Source organism: Felis catus, chromosome A2 (genome assembly GCF_018350175.1).
Source record: "Felis catus isolate Fca126 chromosome A2, F.catus_Fca126_mat1.0, whole genome shotgun sequence".
Lineage (NCBI taxonomy): Eukaryota > Metazoa > Chordata > Mammalia > Carnivora > Felidae > Felis > Felis catus.
In genome coordinates, this window is record NC_058369.1 from 140929721 (window position 1) to 140945881 (window position 16161).

At 35.9% G+C, this 16161-nt stretch overlaps 1 protein-coding gene across 1 annotated transcript in view; it reads right to left on the reverse strand.

Annotated features, from left to right (window-relative positions):
* Window positions 1-305: 305 nt before the first annotated feature.
* The window catches only part of WASL (WASP like actin nucleation promoting factor), a 62491-nt gene continuing 46635 nt past the window's right edge, over window positions 306-16161 (reverse strand). The window contains exons 8-11 of the mRNA XM_011280527.3: window positions 15612-15765; window positions 9478-9998; window positions 5401-5509; window positions 306-2957 (exon numbers count right to left, since the gene is read on the reverse strand). Of these exons, the coding sequence (XP_011278829.1) occupies window positions 2896-2957; window positions 5401-5509; window positions 9478-9998; window positions 15612-15765 (846 nt within the window). The 3' untranslated portion in view covers window positions 306-2895. The remainder of the gene's footprint in view (window positions 2958-5400; window positions 5510-9477; window positions 9999-15611; window positions 15766-16161) is intronic.

The window sequence follows — 16161 nt, forward strand, 5'->3', positions numbered from 1 at the left end:
CTCAACATTCTTGGTGTGCAAAAGAGCTGCGGTGTGACCCTGCGATGTGACTGCTCTGTGCCGCACAGGGGTGGCTTCCCGGGAGCTGCTGAGCAGCTGCCACGTTTCCCGGCAGAACAGGGAGGAACATTCTTTTGCTCACCGGTGTTTACTTCACGGCACACTCTCTCAGGGCGTGCGGTCTGCTGAACACTTCGACCGTCATCACTCACTGCGCCGTACCCTTACTCTAATCTACGGTTAAAATTTCTTTTTACCCATTTTAATCTCTTAACATAAATAAAGAAAAACGCTTTTTTCGCCTATTTGGGTCAAATTAATTTTATTATGCTCCATGATGAATTGCCACCAGTGCAATATCCTATCACTATACATTTCGAAAAAATTCACATACTAAACAAAATTTCAGTTGATAAATGGAAACGAATGATTGAAAAGTCTTTATGAATCTCACACATACAATATGTGGCTAGCTGAAATTGTCTATCACATAGCACTTAGATATAAAAAGCCTCATGCTAGTCTGTTAAATGCGAAGGCTGTCAGACAATCGTTTAGCTGCGGTGACCGTGGGAGGCTCTCAGACAAAGCACAGGTGTGGTGCCACCCACAGAGAAGCTGGTGAACAAGCTGGTGGCTGGAACATGCGGCCTGCACACCCGCAGTGGGTTCAGTCTTCATGCCGGGACTGAACCCCACAGCTGCTGTGTTTCAGCCAATGGGAATTTAGACTTTGGGCAACAACAACAGAAAGCCTTTTTTTTTTCTTTAAGAAGAATGAACCTGATTACCTTTGGCAAATTTTATACCCATCTTACACGTTAAAAGTTGTGTTTCCAACTCAAGGAACTGACATCCTTTACTCAGAGCAGCTCCTGATAAATACAGATCACACCAAAGTTTGCCGGAAAACCCTGAATTCCTGGGCCAAAAGTTAAGAGAGATCTTAAATTGGCATTACCTTAAAGACATTTCCAGGATGTTTAAAATGTTTTTTTCAATAATGTCACAAAGAAAAAAAAAATGAAAAATGTTGAATATTACTTAAAATAATTACAATGCTCTATTTACCATTTGCACAAATTCCTAATTCTATTGGTTAGTAGCTGTCCAGCCTCATCCACAGCAGACTCGGCGTCACTGAGCTCAAGCCACAGTAAAAATGAGAGTAAGCAGAAAAAGGTTTCCAGCAGCAGAGGGCACTGTTTTTGCAAGAAACAAAAAAGTCTAGAGTCTTTCCCGTGTTTAAATTACTCTTGCAAGAAAGGTAACATTCTTTGAATAACTTAACTATTTTACTGCACCACTTACTGCTTTCAGCAACAAAACCTTTTAAATTATTTCTTACGATAACTAGATGCATGATCACTAGAGATGATGTGATAACTGGTTAAAATTCAAGCCATATCTTGCAGGTCCAGCCTGTCAAGATCATGCCAATACTAGATTTTGGTCGGTACAATTCTAGAGAGCTTAATTTTTAGTTGGATATTGTGATTATAGTAATGAAATACATTTGGAACTACATTCTGCGTATGACTCAATGTGAGAAAAATACGTGTCTGTATTTGAATCAGATCATTTTTCTACCTAAAATTTAAAATAGGTAGGTATGATAATTAGCACTATAAATATGAAAAAAACAACACCTTTAGGCAGATTAGTGTATTGTAGAGAGGCAAGGAAACCCTAATTTTAAGACATCATTTAGTATACATAACAAATGTGCAGGTTGTAAAGTTTTATTTATTTATTTATTTTAAATCTAGCATTCAGTTATGTCTCTCAAGAAATTTGACGTTGGGACCACCAATCTTTTAAGAAAAATGTAACTGTTCACCTGATAGTTGACAAAAACCTTGAGAAATTATAAAAGAGAAAAATTTAAATAGTGTACTAAGTTCAGCATTACAGTGTTTACCTTGGCCAGCTCAATTACATTTGTATGGTTGGTATTTCTGAATACCTCAACCCATACAGACTACCCGATAATTCCACATCATTTCCATCATGTTCTGATTTTATAGCGTACTTAACCAAAACTGAAGTGACCATTATGTATTGCCTCCTTCAGTTCATGGAGAATATTACCCCTAAAATCCCCAAACTGCAAAAACTTAAATAACCATCGAAGACTGATACCAAAAATATTTTTAAATTTTTCCCAAAAAGAGCCTGCCACATTTGCTATAGCATAAAAATAATCTCAGTCAAGTACAGGTAAGCAAGGTCTCCTTAGGATCCCAGCCTCCACATACCCCTCTGTACAGGAACAGGCAATATTGCCGGAAGAGGAGTGTTACGGGTTTTCCCGACTAGGGCCTCTGTAGTGGTCTTCCGTAGAGCATCCTGCTACAATTTGAGAACCTGCATCGGTGTAGTGATGTCTAGAGAACCGTGCAATGTGTCTGCTTCAACATTCATGTAGCATGGTGTTCAAAATGGAGGGGCTAAATAAACTAAGGTCTGCATCACTTAAGAAAGAATGTAGTGCTATACTAGATTTTAATAAGAAAATTTAGGTACAGAAAAAGTAGGGTATGAAAATAGTGTTTTCCTTCTGGCATTATAACTAAATTACATTAAGGTTTTTGTCAGTCTCACATATAATATTTAAACTCCCTTGTTGATGGAATGACAAATATTCACAAATTTAAGTGAGCATCCTGGTGTAAACTTGCACACAATGACAGGGAGTAGCTTTGTAGAGGATTTTGACAAACCTTTACAGATTAAATGAGGTATTGCACAGATTAATAAAAAAAAAAAAGCAAAAAAGGCAACAAAAATATACAGCAAATTGGTAGAACATTTACATGATAATTTTACAGAATCCATAGACAGAAAGTAGTGTTTAGTATTTCACCTTAAAAATATATATATATAATATATAGATCAGTCTTCCCATTCATCATCGTCCTCAAAATCTTCTTCATCATCTTCATCCTCATCTTCATCTAAAAGAAAATCATCAAGTCAAACAATCAAAATATATGTATAAATAAAATAACATTACAGAATTCTTGGGTGATTTCTCCAATCGTTTAACTTCTGACACACAAACCATTCCATTGACACACAAACCAATTGAGTGACTAGGGTAATTTAAAAGGAATCAAATACAATACATATAAAGGGTATGATGGTCAGTTGAAGATTAGAACAGGAGTTAAGAAGTAAGTCCCTTAGTATCTCTGTAAGGAATTTCAACTAGTGCTTCTTTATGTGTAAACCCTCATTTGGGTTGGCCTCTCTGAATTTTCACAGATCTCAAATCTAAGAAAGGCTCATTTAATTGACTACCTTTAAAGAAAAGGTGTAAAACAAACAAACAAAAAAAACCCCACCTGACTGAACAGATTGTTCGGCTAGCAATTCCACTTATAACTCCAGTGATAGGCAGGAAACTCACTGACACTGAGCCACTAAGGAAACAGAGCAGGTAGTCCAAATACTCAGCATCCCTTTCTACCCTCCTATTCTCTCCTGAACTCAGTAACATTGCTTTTTCCAGATCACCAATGACTGACCATTGCTAAAACTAAAGCTTGACTTCCTGTTCTCATTTTCTTGACCGATCATACTTTTGACCCATATCCTGACTCCTTCCTCCTTCAAACACTTCATGTGGCTTCTATGATACTGCACTCTCCAGCCTTCAGAGCCTACTATAATCTCTTCTTCTCTATTTACATGCACTTCTTTAAGGATCCCAGCCAGTTCTGTAACTTTAAATACCATGCCTGTCTCAATGACATGCAAATTTCTATTACCAGTCCAGACCTCCTCCCTCAACTTCAGGCTCATAATCAAATGCCTGCACAACATCTACATTTGAATTTTTAGTAGGTATCTCAAATTTACTATTTACAAAAACCAAACTCCTGATCTTTCCTCTCAAACCTGCTCCTCCTAAGTCTCATCCCACTCCATTAATGAAAATTTCACCCCTTTCATACTCAAGTCAAAAATCTTGGGAGTCATCCTTCACTTTTTTTTTTCTAAACTTCACTTCCAATCCCTCGGCAAACCCAATTATTTCCTCATTCACAATATACCTAGTATCCAATCTCTGCTCACTGGGGCTACCAATCTCATTCAAACCTCTACTATCTCTTGCTTGGATCATTGCCATCCCTCTGCTAAGGACCTTCCAATGACTTCCCATCACATTCATGGCCTCCAAAGCCTTACTACTGGCCTCCTGTACCTCTTGTACTTCAATGCCTTACTATTCTTTCCCCCTCTTCCTTACTCAGCCATACTGACCTCATCATTGTTCGTCAACCTCAGGAACTTTGCACTTGCTGTTCTTTCTACCGGAATGAACACACTTTCCCCAATTTTCTACATGGTTTACTCCTTGAACTCCTTTTGGTCTTTTCTCCAATGTCACTTCAGTTAGGCTCATCCTATTTCAAAATGAACTTCCCTCCTACAGCTACAAGTCCCTATATCTCCCTTTTCTGATTTATTTTTGCCCTTAGCACATATCACCGTTTAGTATCTGTTTTTCTAATTTACTTTATTGTTGTCTCTCACTGAAATGCATGCTCCATGGAGGCAGGGATTTTTATTGTTTTTTAATTATTATCCTACAATAAATACCTACAGAATGAACTAGCCTATTCTATCTCTGTAACAGTGTTGGAATAAATATGTCTATTTAAAGAAAATAAATATTAGTAATAGATCTTAGATATGACTCATGAATTCTCTCCATAAAACAAATAAAAAAATTGAGGTCCACAGTGAATAAATAATAATTCAATAAGAACAAAGATCAGATTCTAGTACAGCATACTGGGGAAGCTCTTTAGTAAACCTCAAGCACTACATCAGCTAGACCAATTGCTTTCTCTTTTGAAAGTAACATCCATTTATATGGTGGTGTACATATGCTTAATAATGGCCTCAAAATAGGGAGAACTAGTTTATTCAAATAAACCTTTTAGAAAATGACGAAAAAGAGGACACAAAACACTTCAGGATTCTTTAGCAAACCCCAGAAAACCTAATTTCTCAGCCCAAATTCTTACAAATCAGGGAAACCTGAATTTCTCATGTCACAAGAATGTCACAGGAATGGGATCCAGAATCTCAAGCTTTGTTTAGAGGTTTGACAGGCATTCTATTAGTATTCCCAGCATAGGAAATGAAACTGCTACTTTTCTGAAGTTGTTCTTCCAATTTATGCTTATGGCTATGGTGTACTAGAATCCATTAAACATCAGATAGACTAATCATGGTGGCAAAAACTTTTAAAAATTTGCCCTAATATCCACATCAGTGTTATTCAATAGCAGGGGGAAAGCGAGCAAAGTCTACCATAAAATAAAAAGAAAACAGAACTTCAAATATTGAAATTAAATATAAATGCACTCATATAAATAAATATACCTGAAGAATGAATGGCTTTGCTCCTTTTCTGCATCACTTCCATTAATGCACCCACAATTCCTGAAGTGGGTGCAGGTGTTGGTGGTGTAGACTCTTGGCCATCAGATACCTTGGAAAAGAAAGTGAGCAAAATTTAGAACTAAATCCTTAGCAAACACTTTTTGTCTCCAGAAAGTCTTACTTTTTTAGAATCACTTCCTATTTAAAAAAAGAAAGGGGGGGGGGGGGGGAGAAGAGCAAATAAGCCCAGGACAGGATTAACTAATTTAAGAAGAAATAAATTGTGCCTTAAAATAATTATTCAAAATATACGTCCTCTCCTTAATGTATAAAGCTATCAACACATTTCCAAATTTAAAATAACAAACCTTTTCCTAAATAATACTTGCCTTTGCAGTTGGATTACTTCTGTTCATTCTAGAACATAAAGCCTTAGCTGATGAAACTTTAAAACTATTATCAAGGATCAGCATTTTATAAAAAATTAAGGTATATTCAGATTCTTAGAGTTGTTAGGTGAGAAGGACACTTAAGATATCTAAGAGCAACCGAAGAAACTTCTAATCTCCTAGAAAAACTCAGCTTCGCTAATAAGCTTATAACTTTGTATACTATATTTATAGTTCATATGGCACAAGCTTATAAATATGTGTAATATATGTATATATATTATTATAACTCAAAATGAACTTTCCTTCTCATAGCATATAACTTCTCTTCAAGGAGCTCGGCCAGGTAACTTTCAAAATGTACCTACCTCACAAGGCAACCACTATCCCTAACTAAAGTACTTCTATCTAGTATCAACTACTTTTGGGGCGGGGGAAACAATATCAAGGGGTCTCATTAAAGTCGAGTACCTATACAAAATACTCCAATTCCAACTCTCATTAAAAAAGAGAAAATACAGGAAATCTGTAGAGATTCAGGAAAAAAATACATAATTTGGAAATTACTGCTCTAAGTGTACTTTGACTAAAATGAGAGGTCATTTATCCAAAATAACTCATTTTGTTAATTTTGTCTCTGGACTTACATGACCCATGTAAAGGTAGAATACCAGTATACTTAAAAATGAAATTGTACAGCTCTTTTACTTGGATTCTTATCATTTCCCAAAGAAAAACTACTTTTTTAGGACAAACTTTTTATTTTGGTCTTTACAGCTCTTCTCCTAATACTACTTGTCTTTCTGGAGACTTAATAGGTCTTTTTCTTTTAAAAATATTCAAAGTAATTCCCCCATAAGATACTGATTCATTCATTAGTTTTTAGGTTTGGGGAGGCTGGGTATTAACTACTCCTGGTATAGAAGTGCCACAAATGAAAAAGACAACAGAAACAGTTTCTGAGGTTTGAAGGTCAGCATGAGGCTCTCCAAAAAGTGTAGCAGCAGTAAGAAGAAACACTTAAGACACCCTTGAAGCAATGTGAGAATACACCGCACAGACCACAGGAGCACAACACTGACACAAACACGTTTTTGAAGGTACTTACTTGGATGGTGCTATCCAAGGTACTATGAACATGTAACTCAAAATCTTTGTAAGAGAATAGTTACACCCTTCCTGCCAACTGTGATCTTATGTTAGTCATATTCATTTGTGAATAAGTGATTTACATAGACTGTTTAAAGAAACATAGCTGGAGAAATTTCAACCACAGAACGGTTTTCTTAAAAAACGAGGTAAAGCTATGGACTCAGATCACATACAACATGCCAATAATTCACTGATTTATTCCTCTAGGATAATACTCTAAAATTAATTTTAAAAAGTGATTATTTAGGGGAAGAATGACCTACATTTAGAATAAAACATACTTTTCTCTCTAAAAGAAATGTAGAGAATGAAGAGAGTTGGGATGGGACGGGGAAGAAATGATGATGGGGAAAATAGGGAACTTAACTCAGTAATTTTTTTAATTAAGAAAAGAGGACAGACAAGGAGTGGGATTAAAAAAAATGAGAACACAATTTAATTTATTAGAAATAACCCCTTATTAGTAACAGCAAATGAGAGAAAGCAATAAAAGTTGATTGTGCAAGAGAGAGGAAATAGACAAGAGAAACAAAAAGAGAAGTTATGAGTGGCAGATGCAGGAATGAGTGACGCTGAGTCTGAGGTAAAGTCCATTAAAGCCTGCTACTCACCTGGGCTGTGGTCATTTTTTTTTTTTTTTTTTACATATATGTTTATTTATTTTTGAGAAAGAGAGAGAAAAAGTGCGTGAGAGAACGCGAGTGGGAAGTGGCAGAGAGAAAGGGAGACCGAGAATCCAAAGTGGACGGCTCTGTGCTGACAGCAGAGAACTCCATGCAGGGCTTGAACTCCTGAACTGTGAGATCATGACCTGAGCTGAAGTTTGATGCTTAACTGACTGTGAGCTACCCAGGCACCCCTTTAATTTTGCCACTAATTCCTCCCACTAACAACTATTCGAAATTCTTCAACTGTTCCTGAGAACCCTTTAGTCTAAACTAAATGGGGAAAGGGAGCAGAGACAACTGCTCACAGGTTGATCACATGGCAGGAAAAGACCTAGGTACATTTTAAAGATCAGAGTTTTTAAAATCTGTGCTATGCCAATGTTCAAGCGTTTCCATTCAGTCAGCTGCGTTCCCTATCCATCGTTCTCCTCCTAACCAAGCGTCGGAAATTTAGTTACCATAATTCCCTACATCACAAAATCATTTCCAATTAGAATCTCCTTTCACCTTCATTTACTGCACAGAAAAATCCACCACCCTCACCAACCCGAAGCCCTGGAGAGCAAATGTTCCTCTTGGAACTGAGAGACCATAAGTAAAAGCTCGGGAGTATGTGATGTAGGCAATTCAGATTCTAGAAAAGGGGTCAGCAAACTATTGCCCATGGGTCAAATCTAGCTCATCCTGTTTTTGTAGAACTTTTTTTTTTTTAATTTTTTTAACGTTTATTGATTTTTGAGACAGAGAGAGACAGAGCATGAACGGGGGAGGGGCAGAGAGAGGGAGACACAGAATCTGAAACAGGCTACAGGCTCCGAGCTGTCAGCACAGGGCCCGACGCGGGGCTCGAACTCACGGACCGCGAGATCGTGACCTGGCTGAAGTCGGACGCTTAACTGACTGAGCCACCCAGGCGCCCCTTTGTAGAACTTTTAAAGTGAAAAACGATTTTTACATTTTTAAACGGTTGGAAGAAAATAAAAAGAATATTTGTGACATGTGAAAATTACATGACATTCAAATTTCAGTGTCCATAAATAAAGCTTTATAGAACACAATCACGCCCAATTTTGCATCATGTATGCTGCTGCATTTGTAATACAAGGGCAAAGCTGAGTAGTTGTGACAGAGACCATACGGCCTGCAAGTCTAAAATATTTACCATTTGGTCGGTCCTTTAAAAAAAACCAGTTTGCCAACCTCTGCTCTAGAAGAGTATATGATCACCTCTTCCAATACACAGGATCCAAAATTCTCTACCAACATTATCCAAAATTCTATTAGAACTCTTTCAAAGTTTCTGCAGAGTCGGACTGTCTACGAGTCTAAATTTCAGAACACAGAAACTTTACAATATCGTTTAGTTTTCATAAAGTTAATGGTATGAACTTACCAAGATGATTATAATTGGTTACAAGCAGGGCTTTTACTTCTCCAGTTTAAAGATTTATCTTTAAGTTCAAATAAATTTTATTCAGAAGTGAAGTCTAGAACACAGCAAACATACTATATATAATACTCCACTTACATGAAGTTCTAAGAACAGGCAACACTAATCTACAGTGATTAAAAATCAGATTAGTGATTTTTTTTTTTTTTTTTTTTTTTTTTTGAGAGGGAGACAAATGGAAAGAGGCGTGAGGGAACTTTTTCTGGGGTGATATTCTAATTATAGAAGTATGGGCTACGCAGGTATAGGGTATAAATGTGTGTGGTTCTAGTTTGTAAAAACATCAGAAATTCAATGGGTTAAACACCTGAATACCAAGGGAAAGAGCAAAAAATAAAGATTTTCCAAGTTGTCTCATAAATTACTTTAAAATTCCGTTAGGACAGAGCGTCTAAACTGAAACGAACAGATTACTTACAGATTTCAGCTGAATACCCTGTCGTATCTGGTCTAAAAGTGCATCCCTTCCGGAGCAGGACACAGGTCGACTGTTCTGTTCCACCTTTTTTAGCTGAGCACCCTCTCTAATTTGATCCAAAAGAGCTGCTTTGCTTCCTGCAGGAGGTGGAACCTGATGGTCACCGTCAGAAGGGAGGCCAGGCGGAGGTGGCGGCCCCGGGGGAGGCGGAGGCGGAGGTGGCGGGGGCGGTGCCGCTGAGCCGGCCAACGACAGAGGTGGAGGTGGCGGTGGAGGCCCCGATGGTGCTGAGGAGGGAAGGGCTGGAGGCGGGGGAGGGTACATCCTATTTGGTGGCGGTGGAGGGGCTCCCACACCTGGCCTGGACGGAGGCGGTGGCGGAGGCGCGGCGGTGGGAGCTCTAGAAGGTGGTGGAGGAGGAGCGCCTCTCCCCCTGGCGGGAGGGGGCGGGGGGCCTGAGCTGTGCGGGGGTGGCGGGGGAGGAGGCGGCCCTCCCCTAGACGGCGGTGGCGGCGGTGGCGCTGAAATAAAAACAGAAAAAAGAAACCGTGCTTTCCTCCGCCCCAAACATAACACTGAAGAAAAACGTACTTCAACACGCGTGAAAAGACATACTAGGGGGAAAAAAGGCCTCGTCTTTGTATTTTATTTTACAAGGACATGTGAGCACGGATGATGTAATTCTATTTGGGAATACTCCTCTAAAGACCACTTTTCCTGTTTTTCTTGAAAAATATTAGCTGAAACTGTAGAATCTAGTTTTGAGGAATCAGCACCACTTCTGAAGGTACGGGAATAAACACTTCCTTATATAATAAAAACATCACAAAATCAAATACTGTGGTCAATTAGCATTATTTAGCATTTCAATAAAAATTAATGGATACCTTCCCTCTTTAAAGAATTGAGTTTATTTAATTTATAAAATTACTTTACATTCGGAATAAAATAGCTGGTGTTGCATAACCTATCAGAATTTATTCAAGTTAATCTGAGTTAAACCCAAATTGAATACTTTTTCTTTTAAAATTTAAAACTTTGTCACCTTACATTTATATTATATGGTCTATATTTTCTAAAAATATAGTATATGTTATAATGAAATATACTATAATATGTAATAATATATATAATATTCTATATTTCCAGAAGATGGTCATTAACTCTAGTGATGGCAGTAAAGGGAGGCTGGTTGCTCAAGTGAAATGTTCAACTACTTATTCAGGAGATGCAACCAACTATTAGTAAATTAACTGAGAATTTCTACATTGAAACACTGGACTAAGTTATTGATAAAATATTAATATTATTCTTGTATTAATGATTTTCCCATTCTTATTCTACTTAAATAAAAATAAGGAAAGAAATTCAAAGTACACATTTATTATTTTTGGAAGTATGATTTTACTAACAGTATGTACAAATTTACATAATAATGAACTTTATTATTTCTCCATTCAAAGACTGAAGAGGCAAATTAACTATTTTTAGGAGTAGAGAAATCCTAGAATTCATAAAAACTCTTTGTGTTTACTGATATAAACTATATCACTGATGGACAGTTCTACAATCTTACAAAATACAAATACCGATCTTAATTACAAATAACAACAAGCATCTTTAGATGTTCAATAATATGATGATACAGGGCAGGGGGTGGGGGAGCTGGGGGCCTCACTTCGAAGGAGATAAAATGGTATCTCCCAAATTAATTTGAGACGAACATGGGAAACATGCTATAAAAATATGCTATCAAATATAATCATAAATATTAGATAAAATATGCAGAAAGACCAATACTCACATTGTAAATGAGCAATACAATACTGTCTCCTTGTATACAAACTTTTACAAGTGAAATAATACATAGCTGCAAACAGGAGAGTTACCCTATTCAGGTGTCGGCCACCACAGAGGGAAGTTCCTATGATTTACATCAAGGCACCCTGGAGGTCTGAGTGTTGCAGGTTCATCCAATTTTCTCACTGGATCCAAAGTGAGGACACTTACACTAACCTTGCTAAAAGCAAAGTCTTTTTCTAACATATTTTGTAATAAAAGAACAAAACCAGGAGGATATGACATATATGGAATCTGTGTACTCTCTGCATAAGACAGTACCTCAAATCCTTCAAGCAATTTTAATCAGGCTAAGGTTTAAATTTCAAATAGCTATGATTTACTTGTTTGTTAATCAAGAGGAAAATACCCACCCTATTCTACTTTAAAAAGTATTAGTAAATAATTTCTCATAGTCTCTTTGAGGACTCTGGATCCACAATCTTTTATATGTAAAATGATGTATTTCTTCAGTAGAGAGAATAAAAGTTCTTTCAAACTTGCAGTAAGCACATTTATTGGAATAATTTGGAGTCCAGCTATTACTCATTTAAACAGACACTAAATCACTGCCTAGGAAAAGGAAGCGTGAATTGATTGGGAGTAAATTATTACCTGGGTATAGCACAAGTTCAGCATCTCTACTGTCTTGAAAAGTGATGGAAAATGTCTCTATATTTTTGTGAGGAAAACATCTATTACCAACTTTGTTTTTTATAGTCTGTATTATTTTTACATAAAAAGGTAAGTACGCAAAAGACATGCCATATCCTGATGTAAGAATATGAAAGAATTAAGAGGGAAGTACGGATGGCACAATAGGAGTTAGGTTTAGATGCACAAAAACGTCTAAGCAGACATCACGCACCATCAAGAGAAAATCGGATGGCCTACAGACTTGCAAAACTCTGAAAAGTCACCACAAACACCAGAATCAGAATAACAGTACTTAGATTTCTAAAAAATAAATAAAGTGAAACATATGAAACAAGTTACAACAAATAAAACTGTTCTTACTATCAGAGTTTAGTTAAAAAGGAAGAAAGACACGGAAAAAAATCTTGTCTTGATTGTATACTACAAAGAAAAGCTCCTATACTTAAAAATAATTATTATTGCAGATCAATATTAAGAATAATAGGTTAACTAATTTTCTAGATATGTGATATTTATAGGATTGGGAAGCAGAAATTATAAAATATAAATATAACTAAGGTTTAAAAGAAATATAGTATTATATAAAATTCAGGAAACATTCAAGAACTTCTCTCATGCACCCTCACCAAAGGAAAGCAAATAGAAAACTGCTATCTATTCAACACAAATTTAAACAACTCTGAGTAGGCACGTATAGAACTGTGTGTTTATGTTTAGCACCCCCTCCTTGACTCAAATTAATGTAAAAATCTAAGTACATTTCATATAGTTTACTGAATGATGCTAAGTGTGAAAGGCAACCACTAGGAATGAGTATAATAAGCGACAATAAAAACAACAATGGTGCTGTGGTTAAGAGGTGTTTTTTAAAAATCCACAGAATTTCATTAGAATTGTCTAAACTATAGATGAAATATGAGCTCTGACTCATACAGAAATATATATATTTTTTATTTTACCATCTATGTGCCCAAAACATTAGTTTGAGTGAAGGGCAAAAAACCCTCATTGTATGTTTAGATTTGGAAGCAGGATAAATGAACTCTAGCTTCTGTGAAAATAAACATATCAAAGCATGCATAATTTAGAGCACTGGGTCAAATAACATCCCACATATATACATACCACTGCATTGTGGTGGACCTACACAGCAGATTATTATGAGTTAATGGCCTTCAAAGAATTGCACAGATACACACAAAATACATTGGAAATCACAAGTCTACTACTTTTTATAAACCTGATTACATAATTTTATAAAATAAGTTTCAAGAGATTTGATTCAGTAGGTTTTACAAAATATATTTTTAAGACAACTTCATAAATTTCTCCTCTAATTTTTTATACTTCTGAACACATTATATGTTCTGCCTGAAAACATTTCCCTAACAAATCATTAATTTTTATTTTTTTATTATTTATTTTTTTATTCTTTCTTTGAAAAATTTATCTTCCATAAAATCATTCTTTGGTGTCTAAAAGGTTCCCCACTGGGAGTTAGGTTCTTAAGTATGACAAGAATTTAACTTTGTTCCCAAAGCATGTTTTTTTTTTTTTGTTTGTTTGTTTGTTTATTTTTATTTTTGAGAGAGAGAGAGAGAGAGCTCGTGCGAGCATGAGCAGGGGAGAGGCAGAGAGCGAGGGAGACACAGAATCTGAAGCAGGCTCCAGGCTCCAAGCTGTCAGCTGTCAGCACAGAGCACGACATGGGGCTCAAACACACAAACTGGAAGATCATGACCTGAGCCGAAGTTGGATGCTTCTTGACTCAGCCACCCAGGTGGTCCACCCAAAGCATGTTTTTTAATGTCTGTGTATTTCTTTGGTTTTAAGTAATTCAATTAAGGAAAGATCTTGCCTAATTTGATGCTTTAAAAGCAGCTAGAATAATAAGCAGTCATAATAAAGTTTAAAAACCAAATCAGGGGTTGGGGGGTGGGGAAAATGGGAAACGGGCATTGAGGAAGGCACTTGGGATGAGCACTGGGTGTTGTATGTAAGTGATGAATCATGGGCATCTACTCCCGAAGCAAAGACTACACTGTATACACTGTATGTTAGCTAACTTGAAAATAAATTATTTAAAATAAACAAAGATTGGTATTTATAACTTAAAAAAAAAAATCCAATCAAGTTAATCTAGACAACCCTCAGTCACAGGTATTCAGGTGTGAGGGCACATATATGGGTAGCCCAGTAAAGGTCAAGAGTCATTTACAAATTGATAAATTCAGAGAGCTCAGAGAGATGCCAAGCAAAATTTGGTAATGTGAGGGTATGTGATAACCATGGAAAAAGAGAGTAGGGAAACACACTACCAGTAAACGTGACTTACTCTGGGAGCATTTAAAAACAATAATGGTGCTATGCCCAAGATGTTTTTATTAAAAATCCATAGAGCCTGGAAATGTAATTTTTTCAAAAACTAAAACAAATTAGCATCATACTAATTTCAATGAAACTAACATTGTGTTTCTGCAATAGCAATTTCTGACTATATACTTGTTTAAATATCTATTTCCACACTAGACTACGAGATTTCAGAGGGCAGAAACCTTTTATTTAATAAACATCTAAATATCCTGAGTGGAAATGAGTGCTGGCATAATGTTTACTGAATATATGAATGAATGAAAGATTGAATGAACATCAGTACTGAAAAAGATACAAGTAAGTCAAATACCTAATTCAAAACGACAGTGAAATTCCTCAGAATACTTTGATAAAATGAAACTTTTGCTCCGTACACAAAAGCTAGATAGAAGAAAAGCAATCTCAAATGAATAAGGTGGCAAAGAGATGACTGTCATATTGGAAAATTCAGTTATTGAATTTACACTTTATTGTTCAATTAACATACAACTAAAACACAAGGTGCTTTAAATATCACATCTTAAAAGGATGCAAATCAGTATACTCAAAGTACTAAATGATAAATTTTATTCTTTACCAAGAAAAAAATGTTTGTATTTCAAAATAAATAATTTTCATTATTTATATCCTTGAAAATGCTTATATATTACTGATTAAACAATGATTATTTTTAAATTACTACTTCTGAGTTGTAATAAAAACAACTTTAATGGTGGTTTCTAAGATTTGTTAAATAAGATATTACGCAACTATAAATTTTTATTCTAAAATAGAATAGCCAGAAGATTTTGTACGGATATTCATGAATATAAGACTTTTTAGTAAGAAAAACCTTGTCAAATGTTTGATTTTTTTTTTCTAATTTTTTTTTTTTTTATGTTTATTTACTTTTGAGAGAGATAGAGACAAAGCACAAGTGGCGGAGGGGCAGAGATAGAAGGAGACACAGAATCCGAAGCAGGCTCCAGGCTCTGAGCTGTCAGCACAGAGCCCGATGCGAAGCTCGAACTCACAAACTGTGAGATCATGACCTGAGCCGAAGTCGGATGCTTAACCGACTGAGCCACCCAGGTGCCCCACCAAATGTTTTAGTTACATCAAAATAATGTAAAGCAATACCAGGTCGAGTTAGTTATCTATAAATTCAAATATTCTGCTTACGGAAGGTTCACAGGAATGTGTATAGCTGTCTTCCATGAAACTGACCTCAAAATAGTCAAAAGAAAAAAAAAGGATTACAATGCTTAAATGAAAAAATAAATTACCTTGCCTTCGTAGTTCATTTTTAACAGCTTCCACACCTCCTGTTTTTTCAATGAAGTCATATATAACTTTCGATGTTTCTCGGTCTTTAAGTTGTGCCTCTGAGATTCCACACATATCAAAAAGATTCTTCAATTCTGGATCCAAATTATTCAGCTAAAACAAATAAAGTAACTAACTGTAAAATCGATCTCAATTTTTAAAAATAAGCATGATCAAATTTGATCCTCATCTTTGCCCTTTATGAAATTATTTTAAGTTGAAATATGGTTATTTATATTCCAACTAAACTTTATTTAAATAAAACAGAAAAGGTAAGAACAAAGAATACATTTTTATTTTGTTTTGTTCCCTTCCTTCAAAAAGGGCATCTCATTTAGAGTTTTACTAACCCATTTATGATTCAAACATTTCCAATGTTCACCTATTCCTAAATAAAATTTAGATACATCACAAATAAACAAAAGAAGTAAATCAATTTGAAAATCTGAGGACAAGGACCTCCTTATAACCTCAGCACCCTGTACAGTGCCCAACACAAAGAAGCATTCA